We start from the raw sequence: 13611 nt of genomic DNA on the forward strand, positions 1-13611 counted from the left end.
GCAGGGGTCGCACACTGGGACTTAGCCCATTGATGAAAGTAGCTCAGGTCTTTGCAGTGGGGGAAATGAAGGTCCCATGAGGTTTCAGGGTGAGTAAACAAATATAGGTGATTCGGTGGTAAGGAGTATGGGTAAAAATGAATTAGGGAGGAGGGCAAGAGTGGTGTGGGCTATCTTGGCAGCTACTCCCCAACTCCTTGCATTTGGAGATATGGCTTGGCCTGCTGGTTTGCCTATTGAAGTACTGAATTCCAGAATATGGGTCAGAGTTTTAGTCCAGTTATGTCCTGGCTCACTAGATGCTCTGAAAATTTCCATATGAACAGGATTTTTGCTTTGTTTTGTTTAAATCTCATTGGGGGCTAGTGAGATGGCTAGTCAGGCCGGGATGCTGCTAAACCCACAACGTAAGTTTGATCCAAGTGAACTGACACTGAAAGTTGTCCTCTGGCTACATGCTAGTACCACACCACATGTCTATCCATGCACGCACACACATACACAAATATACACATCTGTGCATACATACACACACACACACACACACACACACACACACACACCACACACATGAATCACACAGAAGCACATTAGGGACAGTCAGACTCTGAAAGCAATTGCCACTTGTTCCCTGTCCCAGGAATCAACCTCTCTTCTTCTGGATTAGCTTCTTGCTCTCCTACCAGATAGCCTGAGGGAAAAAAATCTGACAGTGTTGTGGGAGGGTCATTTTCATGGTCCTAGCCCTTCTTAGGTTGGTGGGGGAGGGGAGACAGGGGGGAATATAACAGGGCAGCAGATCACTGGTGATGGTGGGTTTGGGTGCCCCAGCCCCAAATCTTGGGATCTGTTGGGCTTTTGGGGGATGCAGGGGGAGGGAGAAGGTGGGGAAGCTTCTTTTGGACCCCAAATGAAAGAAAAAGTACTCATGATGGAAACTCAAACAAATTCTTCCCCATCACCCTACTTCCCTCCCGTGGTCACACTTCCGGCTGCCACCACAGGGTATTTTAGGCTCAAAAACAAAAAGCATCAGATCTATTTGAGCAACTTTTGTTCCATCGGAGTAGAAGCCCAGGGGCCTGTGGCCGCTCTGGGCTAGGCCACTTCCCCAGGGAACTGACGCGTTTCCCCTTCACTGCCAAGGTTCAATTTAGCAACTCAGTCTGGCCAATTTTGGCTTCTCCTTTCCCTGGCTGGGCACTACACAGGCAAGGGGCCAGATGTGGGGCTGCTAGAAGGATGGGTATGTGTTTGGAGGCCTTCCTCATGAACTTCGGGGGAAGGCCTGGTTCCCTTCTGCTAGCACCTCCCTTCCCCTCTTCCTCCCCCAATCACACACAAGAAACCTCCACTGTGTCATCAAAGCTCCACTTGCAGTGGCAGGTGATTGCAAAGTGAGATTTGTGGTTAGGTCAAGTCTGATCCTCTGTCTTATACAAAGAGTAGTGTTTTTCTGCGTTAGTGGTAGGCTGGTGTGTGATCAGGCTGTGAGTGAGAGTGTGCTGAGGTTCAACAAGGTAATCACAAATACAACTTGTCTAGCATGTCTAGAAAGAGGTTGGCAGAGCTGATACCCCTTAGTGTCTATCGGCTGCGTACACCATGTGATTTTGCGTGGGATGCTGTGTTGACAGTATGCATGTGCAGGTTGCATACAGGAGGGGTGTGTGTGTGTGTGTGTGTGTGTGTGTGTGTGTGTGTGTGAATTGATGTGAATGCTCGTTTGCTTGTTTATGTGTGGATGGGCAGGGGCATGACTGGTAAGAAGCTTGGTGTTCCTGACAGCTGTGGCCAGTGTCCACGTGGGCAAAGCTTAGGTTGTAGAGCAGTGGTTCTCAATCTGTGGGTTGCTTCACAAGGGTCACCTATCAACCATTCTTCTTTTCAGATATTTACATTACTATTCATAACGGTAGCAAAATTACAGTTACGAAAATAATTGTATAGGTTAGGGAGGGAGTCACCACAACATGAGGTGCTGTATTAAAGGATTGAAGCATTAGGAAGGTTGAGGACCACTGCTATAGATGTTTTTGTGTGGATCAGGGCTTGAGGGCAAGTTGACAAATTGTAGCTATGTCTCAGGTAAGCCTGCTTGTAGTACCAGCCAGGGATGGGCTGCTATTGGTGCTCCTAGGTGCCTTGATCTCCACCCTCTCTCTGTCTCCTTTCCATCCCTACAGACTACAGCATCCCCTACCAGCCAGAGTGCATGTATCTCTCTTGTGAGCCTGTCTTTCAGCTTCTTTCTTCTGAGGCTCAACTCTGATAGGCTTCACAGTCACACAAGTGGACTGGGGCAGTGACTTTGGCACCTCTCAGTCATGGGCTTGGATGCACATACAAAACTGCCTCTGTGTCTGTGGTGGGAGGAGGTCTTGGGAAGCAGGGAGCTTGTTGGCTGCTGCTCAGACCCTACAGGAAGTATTCTTACCTGCTTTCACCATGAGACTGGACATGAAAGTGGGAACCCAGGGCAGCTGTGTCCCTTTCTGACAGACTCTGTCTCTTTCCTTTTAGCTCATTACTCCTGACTCAGGATTCTAGTTCATGTTTCTATGTGTTGTCCTGTGTCCCTGACGTGAATAATGAGGGTCTCTCTGCTTGAGTTTTGTCCGACTTGATTCTGAAATAGATGTTGCCTGTGAGAGCTCCTGGGGTCCTTAGCTCCCTACATCTCAAAACTCATCTTTTTTTTTAAAATTTTATTTTATATTTTATTTACATTTAAGATGCCATCCCCTTTCCCCATTTCCCCTCCCTAGAAAACCCCTGTCCCATGCCCCCCTTTCCTTTTTGCTTCAAAACTCATCTTTAACCTGAGCAGCCTGCTAGAATTTTCCAGCTTCTGTAGAGAAATGCGCTTGGCTCCTTTTCATTCGTAATCATGAAAACACTCATTCTACACTGTTGTGGGGCTTTCTTTACTACTTTCCAAAAGAACTGTACGGAACTGTAGACTATGGAGGTGAAGGGGACCTTATGGGAAAAAAAAAAAGTACTTGATTTATGAAGAAACTGAAGCTGAGGGGGTGGCTGACTTGCCTAGGCAAAGAGGGCAGTGAATGGCAGAGATGAACTGACCATCAACAGCTTTATTTATTTTACAACAGAACATACGGCTGTGCCTTTTTCTATGTCCTTTTATTCCTAATTCTTTGCAGGCCTCAGAAGCTGAGGGTGCGTGCGTGCGTGTGTGTGTGTGTGTGTGTGTGTGTGTGTGTGTGCATGTGTGTATGTGTGCATGCGTGTACACATACACATCTCATGTTATGGGGTAGGAAGGAGCACAGAGGCAAGGTTAACTACCAGGAGGAGGAACTGTATTCTGGAATCGTTACTATTAGACTGGCTAAGACAGTGGGGTAAGGTCCTGGAGGTGGATGTCTCTGCTCCATTCCTGCAAAGCCGATCAGACACCTGGGGAGGCTGGGGGTAGTATTCTGAGTGATGGGTCTTTGTCTTTACAGAAAAATGCTTGCTAGTTGCTAAGGAACTGGGTGTCTTTCCTGATCCAAGCCTCCCATTGTTGGCTCAGTTTGGGAGGAGGATTCTGGGCTGGAGCTCAAGGCATCCTAGCTAGTTGGCCCTCTTCTTGGGCTGCTGAGGCTCTTATGGGTCTGGGAGGAAGGTGGCTGGCTCCTGGAGGTGGTGGCTTCTTGACCTGAGCCTCCTCATTACTTATTTCAGCTGAGCTGAGTAGGACAGGTGGAGGCAGGGAAGAAGAGGAAATCGTGTGTTTGTTGAACAGCCTACATGCCAGACAGACACCAGGCTTGGGTATCTGCTCTGCTAGCATTTAACTGTTGCAACCTACCCTGGAAGGAAGTCACCTTATACTCTTTACTGCATTTGAAACGGAGGTCTGAAACATGTTGTTCAAGATCACTAGGTTGTCAAGTAGCAGAAATCTATGTGAATTTAGGTTTTTGGAGGCAGGGCACAGACTGAGCTTTCTTTCTATTCCATGGTCACTTAGCCCTAATACCCAGATACATCACCATCACCATCACCATCACCATCACCATCACCATCACCATCACCATCACCATCACCATCACCATCACCATCAGCAGCAGCAGCAGCAGCACCACCATCACCACGAGTACCACTATTTTTGAGTCCTCCCTCAATAGCTTTCCCACATTTTCCACCTTTCATCTTTTCTAGGAGTAGCTATCACACAGGCGTGTGTAGGAAAACAGAAGTGAGATTCAATTAACTGAAGTAGTGGAATAGTCATCTTTGCTAGGGAGAGATCAGGGATGATGGTCTTTTTCTGGGCTAGCCTGCTTACTTTGAATACTCTGAGGCCCTAGCCTTCTCCACAAAGATCTTGGATGGCTGAAACTTTAAAGTACTGTGGTACAAGCAGCCTTTCTCCTTCAGCCCTGTCCAGCTCAAGTGACTTTTTTTTTTTTTTTTTTTTGTCCATCGAGTAAAATTAGAGCATCATTTCCCTCCAAATAGTGTGGTGAGAGGCTTTAACTTAATAGCAACTTCTGCAATTGCTTTTTCACAAATCAGAGTTGGGACTCCGTTTTCCTGTCCATAGGATGAGTCCGCTATGACCTGCGTCATTAGATTGTGTAAATGAGAGGACACACATGAAGCCCAAGTAGGCTGTGAATCAGGGCGGAAACATGGCAAAGGAAATACTATATGTGAAGCGTTTGGTGTAGCGCATGGTTTGCAGAAAGTGTCCAGTAAGTGACATCTGATGACAAAGGCTACCACAATGATTTAAAAAAAAAAAAAAGTCAGTCTTCTTCAGTGTGTAAAGGATCACATTGCAGTCCCTTATACAGTTCTTGGTCATTTACATGCCCTTGTTTTCTCCAGGAGGAGCTAATGAAATGGGGTGTGAGGCCCACAGAGTTCTGCAGGAAAAAACCTGAGTCAAGGGTGGGTGCCCCACTGCTGGCTTTTTTGGACTTCAGGCTTCCTCTCTACCCCAGACTTTTCATTGTGGTTATGGAAGGCCTGGCTGTAGCCTAGGGCCTGGGCCAGCCTCTTTCTTTTTCACCTTTTAGGACTTGGAGAATGGAGGTCTCTCACAGGGCTGAACTCAAAGCCTATAAAACACTAGGGCAAAAGAAAGGAGGGGTGGAAAAAAAAAAAGGGAAAGACAGCAAGCTGATAATTTCCTCGAAGGGTAAACATCCGATTTTTTTTCCTTACCCCAAAATAAACATGCTAGCCACAAGGAATTAAAAGCAGAAGAGGGAGGATGTCTCAATTTGGGGGTTGTTCTAGTAAGCTGACCTTCTATTTATCCTAGTCCTGGGCACCAACTGGAGCTGCCAATTACACTCTGCCCCTGGCATGGTAAGGGTTTTTGGAGAGACTGTTCCAGGGAACATGGAACCCAGAAAGTCCCTTCTTGTGGCTGTCTTCCATGACACTGCAAATGGAAACTTCCTTTTGTTTCTTATTTTAGCTCTGCTCACAGGCTTGCCTGGTGGGGCAGAGGGAGCAGGAGCTTCCTTTTGCTCTGGGCTGGCATCAGATGTGCTACTAGAATGTAAGCATTTGTTCCTGTTCTTTTGGGTAGGGATCTGAACCTAGCAATGGAAGGGGGCAGCATCCAACACTCCCCTCCCCACGTCACAGACTCAGTACCCGGCATCGCTGCATTCTTTAGATCTAGTTGTGAAAATTAACTAATGAGTTGAGTAAGTTTCACAGGGTGAAGGGTCAACTGGGGCCCCTATGCCTGTGGCCATCACGGGACATGCTTCTAAGAAGGTAATAACCTCATCCCTAGCTTCATCCTGCCCCTTTCATCTGGAGATCTCAAAGCACGATGTAGGTGAGTCACCAGTGCGGCTGTGTCTCCGCCACAGTCTCCATGTCTTTTTAAATTGTGGAGGGAAACTGATCTAGGGGCTCTTGAGAGGAGTAGAAAGGACTAGGGTGGAGGCAAAGCATCTGAGGAGCTCTGGTTTATACTGCACACGAGAGCAGCAGAGATGCATTTTCAGGGGGTCCTTGGGCAGCAAAGCAAGAAGCATACAAGGAAACCCAAGGACCTTAGATATGAAAACCCTTTCCCCACGTACACCAAGGAGCCTTCTCATAAATTTTTAAAAGCACACCTCTGATTATGATACCAGTCTTTCTCCAATCTCCAACTCTATTCTTTCTCCAATTCCTCATTCCATTAGTTGGTTTTTTTTTTTTTTTGTATAGATTCTATTAAAAATTATAGCGTGGTTAGTTATGAGGGCTGGCCTGGCCTTGGCCTACCTATCCAGCCAGTATTCATGCCTCATTCCAGCCCCTTTATTGGCCTTTCATTTTCAGGAAGATGCTACATTTGTTCCTGCCAGCAGCTCTAAGGAAGCTCTAAGGAAGGCTCTGCCTCTGTTGCTAGTCACTAATCTCTACCTCACATTCCAGCCTCAACTTTAAATACCGCTTCTTCCAAGAGGCCTTGCCTGTTACACTCCTGCCAGAAACCAGGGTCCCTTTACAGCTTCAGAACATGCATGACAGTTTGTTAAAGCTTGATTGTGCCTCTCTGATGATGAACACCCCCACCACAGACTGTTAAGGTCCACTGGAGTAGCACCCCTCTCTGTTTGCCCTGGGTCTGGTGTGGAACAGGTGCCAGCCGAACTCACTGAAGGAAGGTTGTTTGTTGGAGCTGTAAAGATCCATGGTCAAAAACCCAATTTCCACTACCATCCCTTCCTTCCTTCACTGCCATGGCTGGGGAGTGGGGCTTTGGGAGGAATGATTTGGCAGCCCTGGCCCTGGGCCCTGGTCTCCTGCCTGTCCATTCAGCTCCCAGGCTGACTTGCTTGCATTTGTAAGACATCCTCAATTCTAGGTCTAGACCTCAAATCTGGTCCATTCTTTTTTATTGCTTTTCTCTTCTCTCTTCTCCTCCTCTTTCTTTCTCTTCGTTCTGTGTGTGCATGTTCATGTGAGTGTGTTTGCATACACACGTGTTTGCACATGGAGACTGAGATCAGAGGAAACCCTTAATCATTGCTATTTTCAGGCACATTCAACATGTTGTTTAAGGCAGAGTATATGTCTCCCCGCCCTCCTTTCTCTTTCATTTTTTGAGACAGTTTTTTTTTTTTTTTTTTTTTTTTTTTTTTTTTTTTTTTTTTTTTTTTTTTTTTCCTGTGTAGTTGTGGCTGTCCTGGAACTCACTCTACACCAGACTGGCCTTGAACTCAGAGTTCTGCCTGCCTCTGCCTCTTAAGTGCTGGGATTAAAGGTGTGCACTGCCATTGCCTGGCTAAGACAGAGTTTCTTATTGGCCCAGTTGTTGAGGTAGCCTAGACCATTGGCTAATGGGCTTTGGAGATCTGCTTGCCTCTGATGTTCCTTTTCCCACAACTGGGCTTTTTACATGGGTTCTGGATGTCCTAACTCAGTTCCTAATGCTTGCAAGGCAAGCTCTCTATTGACGGAGCCATCTCCTCAGCCCGTCCCTTGCTGTCTTTCAAAGTAATATACAGGTTAGTACTAAGCCCTAGGTGAGTGGTTTTTTGTTTTTTGTTTTTATTGTTTTGTTTTATTTATTTATGTATTTATTTATTTTTATTTTTTTTTATTTGGAAGATGCCAAGAGGAGACTTCATCCCCAGACTATCTGTAGTGGATTACATGACATGAGCACACACCTGGAAGGTAAAAGTTTCAGCTCAGTGGACAGTTATTTTTGATCAAATTGCTCTTGGTAGTCGTTAATTCTACCATATTCTGGTGGAATTTCCCCATCATACTGAGTCATGAACTGGGTGCTTGTGTCAGGATCTTTCAGCCCGAACTGCTGCAGAAATCTTTCCAGATTCCAAGCACCTAGAAATCAGACAGACCACAGAGAAACAGTAAGAGATAACCATTGACATGAGATGCCCTAACAGGGAGAGCTCATCTCTGAGTGGGTGGAGTTATCCTTGATCATCAGGCTAGGCAGTATATCTGGCATGGGGAATCTTCTGGATCCTAGCTTTATGAAGGTCTGGATGCTTGGAGAGCCCCAACACATGACAAAGTTAGGTGGCTGCTTGCTAGAGGATGGTGGGACGTGGCTCAGTGAGTTAAAGACACCTTGGGCTTCTTTCCCCAGCATCTTTTAGTCAATATACATTATTGCCTTCTCACCCATGTGGGAAGCGTCATCAGATGGATGCTGACTCTTCCCATATCCTCTTCTTGAAGGTCTTCAGACTTCTGACATGATAGAGGCTTGGATACTTCCTCTCCTCACACCTGCTTACCTTAGCTGTTGGGGCTGACATTGGTGGGAGCCTATTGCTGTTCTTACAGTACCCCCCCCCCCCCCGCAGGGCCCCAAGCACCTCATGAAACATGAGTTCTCCTTGAGAGAAGGGAGAAGGGTTGCATTTAGATTCTTGATTGGGATCAAATTTGAGAGACATTTCCCCTGTCTAGTGTTGGAGAATCCTAGTCAGTGCCTAGGCCAGAGGGGTCTCTTCTTAGGGAGAAACAACCCAACAAGGTGTACCTTCTGTGATCAGAATGAATGGGTCTTGTGACAGGGAATTAAATGTATATGGTCCTAGGCACTGGAGAAAGTTGAAGGAAGCGGTTGGAGGTACATTCCCATGTCCCTTTCCGAAATCCCAAGCTTTGAGCACCCTGGGTAGAAGGTTGTCAGGAAAATTCAGGAAGAACTGGTAGGTCTGGATTTCAGATAACAAATAATTTGCTGTATACCTTCCCCACCTACTTTATGGAGTATACTTATACTAATTCTTTTCTTTTCCTGTTTATTTGAATAACTGTAATTCACATGTGTCCTGCGGTGTTTTATCCTTTTAGGGGTGGCTAACTCTAGCAATCTTCCTTGGGTGGGAGAACACCCGGGGAAGGCCTTGCCCAGAGCACAGAGAAGCAGTGGTCAATGTGCTATGGTTTGTGGAGACCAGTCATCACTGGGAGCCAGATGGAAGAATGCCAACATGAGGCTGGCAGCCTGGAAGTCTCAGCAGAGCCTTCCCTTAGAGTCATAGGCCACGGCTGCCCCCAGTTATAGCCACAACTGCTTTTATAATGAGGATGAAATGAAGTCTACCCACCCACATTTCTTTTTCAACTTACCTCCCCTCCTCACCACATAAGGCTTATGTTTCAGTGATTTTCTCAAGGATCAGACAATTTTTTTTTAATACCAGCTTCCAAAAGCTATAAGCATGATGTGGAACAGCGAAGGTACACCCCTGTAACACTTCCTAGCAGCCAGCGGTGGTCACAAGGGAGTTGTGTACATTACTTCATGTCACTTCTAATGTAGAGAATTTGTGGGACAGGGTCAGGGGTGGGATGCGGTACCCAGCTGGGGATACAAGGCATCTCTTCAACCTCATCTGACCCAGTAACCGCATGCCTCACCTAGTCTCAAGGGCTGTTGAGTTAGAACTTATGGGACTGTCTTGGGAAGGCTGCTGAGATACTGACCACTTGGCCCATAGATGGGTGCTGACTACACTAGGCAAGTCCATGGTGCAGCTTTGTGTCACTGTCCTTTTGTGGACATCGTGCTTAGCTAGAACCCCTGGGACCCAGGGGTCCAGGCTGGCTGAAAAGAAATGTTGGTAATCCAACCCTTGGAAAGCATATGCATATGTGTCCTCTGTATGTGTGTGCATACATGCCCTTACCCCCACCAGTGTGTGTGTGCACGTGTATATATGTGTGTGTGAATGAGTATGTGCCTGCCTGTGTGTTGTGTACGTGTGTGTGTGTGTGTGTGCACGTGCATGTGTGTCCGAGACAGGATCTTGGGTGAAGTAGTATATGGCAGGTATGAAGAGACAAAGTGACTTTCTCCTTTCCTCACTGAGTATGACAGGAAGGAACTTTGGTATCAATGAAGGAATTGAAACCCATCACGAGATCAGAGCAAGCTGGTGGAAAAAAAAATCCCCTATGTCCCGAGAGAGGCCTGCCTCCCCTTACGCAGGGCTGGCTGGCCACCCCCAACTCCTTTGTGTGAGCTCAAAGTGTCCTGAGGTACTTAGGCTCCTTCTGGCTACATTTCTAAAAACCCCATGGTTTCAGCAACTTGGGCAGCAGCTCCACAAAGCCAGGACCTGGGTTGGCTAGTCTCCTGCTACCTCTTCCTTTGGCTCAGCAGGGACTCCTTACACACCCCCACTTGTTTCCTGCCACAGAGGGCAGGAGGAACTGACCCAGAGCAAGCTCTAGAAGGAAGAGGAGTGAGTCAGGCCCTCAGGGCCATGTGGGGAGAAATGGAGAGCTGTGGCATCTGTGGTCGCTGCTAGGAGGAAAGTCCCTTCCTGTATGGCCCTGCTCTGTCCCTGCACTGCAGGAAGAGGGCGGGACCATGATTCTGGTAGCCATCAGGATGGAAGGAGGTATTTATACTCTGGTTTTTATACCTTGAACTCCCCGGAGGGAGCAACACAGAGGCTGGTGCTCCTGCAGCAGGGCCACACAGATCACATGCAGTCTGGTCTCCACACAACCTAGGGACACTCTTTTCATCCCACAGAAGCAGCTGAGGCAGCTTTGCCAAGAGACCACAGTTTCTGAGAGCTGATGGGGAAGAGGTTGGCCAAAGTGCTGATGTCAATCCAGGTGTGGAAGGACTTGAGGGGCACATGAGGAACACTACCTAAAAGCCTGGAGGAAATTGAACCACACTGTGTGCCCAACCCCACGTTAGGCACCAGGGCTGTGAAAGATGAAGGATCCCCTCTTTAGCATCCAGAAGAGGGACTACCTCTCTTGAGTTTCACTCCCTGCTAGTGTTGTGGCCAGCAGGTTTGGAATGGCCTTGGTGGTGGCTGCTGATGCTCACTTTTTCCATTCTGGGCCCCGAGTTCACGGGTGGGCTTTTGCAATTTGGAAGTGGCCGTTGTATGCATGCATATCATTTGCAGGCCTCAGACGGGGCGAGATGGACAGTTCCTCTCCTAGAATGTGTGCACCCTGAGCTTGAATGGATCTCTGTGCTCGTGCCTTTTATGTGACCCTGACAGGGCTTCCCTGGGCCTCTCGTAGGCACAACTGGTGGTAAGCTTCCTTTCTGACCTCAGTGAGTTTCTTATATTACCCAACTTACACTGGAAGAAAAATCCACTAGTGTTGGTCATGGGGAGCCTTGTCCAGTAACACAGCTTTGTTGCTGGCTCCTGACTGACGCTCACAGACCCTTCAGCGAGCTCACTTCCAGATTTCCAGACAACATAGTTTGGTGCTGCCTAGCCCTGCTCTGGTGAAAGGCAGTTTTCATGAGACTTTCCATTTGGTCCTTGGCGTAGGGATGTGGGGTCGGGAGACAAGTGCCATTCAGATAAGATGGAAAGTTCTTGGCTATTGACTTTGGCCTCCTGTCTGAGGCGGTCTGTGCAGGGACCTAGGCACCTGGCTCTTAGCTGCCTGAGCCTCAAGGCAAGGGACTTACTTGTATCTAAGCAAGGTATCCAGCCTCTTCCCTAGCCTTGGCCTTTTGGGAGAGCAGGGGTTGGTGGCTCTGAAGAAAACAACACAAATTCAAGTCCAACCTAATAACCACCCCATGGAGAGCCCAGCTCAGGTCTGTAATTTGTTTGGCTCACCAGGGCTGGATGAGGTGATAGAAACGCTGATGCCTCTCCACAGAGATTAATGATGTCCTGGCAGTGGTAGGCGGGAGGCCTGAGCCTTTTATTTTTTGTTCCATTAAATGACATCCAGAGACTTTCACTCAGGAGCTGAAAAGCCCTCGTTCCATCACATCCAATTACTTCTGGAGAGTATTTGCTGAGTGGCTGATCCTGCTGGCTTGAGAGGCTTTGGGACAGAGGGGCCACCGGGACCTGGGACTTTGGCCCAAATGGACAGGGTGGGAGACAGGCCCATAGTGATGAGGACCCAGGAGAGGTGGAGAACAAGAGGGGATTTCTAGTTCAGCCTGGGGTCACCGGGGCCTCCTTCCATCTTGTAACTGAGAACAGTGATGGAGAAGCCCTCTCCTGTTCCTGTATTTGGTAGTAGCAGTGGCTGGCTGGAACTTGGGAGTTATATGTGGGGAATGGTCCATGTTTAACCTGGCTGAGGCACACTTCTCCAAGAGACCTACCATCAACCTACAGACATTTCAGGTACTTCCTGGACAGGGTGCCTGACTGTGTGCTGCCTAGGAACTCCCTAGCTGCCTGCCAGGAACCCAGTGGTACCAAGTTCTGCCAGGCGGGTGGGGCTCTGTGGAGGCAAAAGAAAGCTCTCTGCCACAGGAGCCTACAGTGGGATGTGATCAGGGGCTAGGCCCTGGGGGATTCTGGGACCAGGCCAGATGAACCACTGTGGGAGGTCATGGGGGGTTGGGTTGAGCTGTTTTACAGAGGGCCCTGTGTGTGTTTGTGTCTGTCTGTGTGTATGTGCTGGAGGGTGATAGTTGGAGGGTGGGGCTGTTCTTCAGATAGGACCTCCTTTCTTTTTGAGCCGCTTCCCTGTACACTCCCCAACTTTCTCTGAGATTTAGCTTTTGCCCACAGGCCTATGGCGTCCCTCCCAGCCTTGTTCCTGAATCACACCACAGTTTTTGCTTTTGGGCTCTGTTGCTTTCATGCCTGTGGCCCCACAACGTCCCTGCCCCAATCACCCAGTGAGCCCTGCAGGTGTTCAGACCCATAAGCAAAACTTAGAAGCCATTGTATGGCAGGCCCATGCCTGTTCCTCCTCTCTGACCCTGGAATCCAGATATCTGTGTGCTGGGGAACGCTCTACAGTGGTCTAGCTTCAAACCCTCACCATCCCTCCTCCTTGCTATTTTCATCCTGTTTTGCAACAAGTAAACTTTCCCACTGAAGGAGGTGGTGACTGTCACAATGGCCCAATCCTGGACTTGTGGCCTTTGAGTGGTTTCTGGAGCAACTGGTGGCATGTCACCATCTGTCATCTCATAGGACATAGATCACGGAGAACTCACAGATATTCCACAAATCCCAGCAGCCATCGCTACTACCAAATAACAGCCAAATCCTTCCTCCTACTCTCTTCTGTCCCCCCACACAAGAGGAGTATGAGACTGGCTTGTGGCAAGTGACGGCCAATGGCTTAGATGCAGCATAGTGCAGACTATAGCTGTCTAGGAGCTTGAGGCTTAGACAAAGACAAGAAGGAGGTATTGCATAAGACAAGATACAGTGGCTTCTTGCCTGTCCCTACACCAGAACCCTGAAACCTGGTGGTCTGAAGGAGAAGTGTCAAGAGTGTTGGTTCCAGCATCAAGAGCGCTTTGCCAGGAGGTTGGTCTGCTGTTACCTGTGGGTCTCTGTTTTATCATGGTCTTCTGTTTCCTTCAGTCATGCAAGGGATATTAGTCACTGTCCTGCCTCCTGACATGGTGGGGCAAAGGAAAATACCATTGGGTACAGGGCAGCTGGCAGAGAGGGAGCCCTGCTGGCTTGGGGTTGGACAGGGACAATGTGGACATAGAGATTGTCATTTGAGGATGTAAGTAATCATAAAGGTGGCTGTCTCTTCAAGTGATGAAGGATGTTGACATGGTAGGTATGGGAACCTGGGGGTGTGAGAACTTGCAGATCTGTGTGTGAATGGTTTGCAAATGTGTGTTTGTGGGTGTATCACGTATATACACACTTGGTGACTGAC

General features: G+C 48.1%; 1 protein-coding gene across 1 annotated transcript in view; it reads right to left on the reverse strand.

Moving 5' to 3' along the window:
• Positions 1-7167: 7167 nt before the first annotated feature.
• Pebp4 (phosphatidylethanolamine binding protein 4) overlaps positions 7168-13611 on the reverse strand; it is a 217359-nt gene continuing 210915 nt past the window's right edge. Inside the window, exon 7 of the mRNA XM_076930789.1 lies at positions 7168-7824. Coding sequence (XP_076786904.1) covers positions 7679-7824 — 146 coding nt within the window. The 3' untranslated portion in view covers positions 7168-7678. The remainder of the gene's footprint in view (positions 7825-13611) is intronic.

Source organism: Arvicanthis niloticus, chromosome 3, assembly GCF_011762505.2.
Source record: "Arvicanthis niloticus isolate mArvNil1 chromosome 3, mArvNil1.pat.X, whole genome shotgun sequence".
Taxonomy (NCBI): domain Eukaryota; kingdom Metazoa; phylum Chordata; class Mammalia; order Rodentia; family Muridae; genus Arvicanthis; species Arvicanthis niloticus.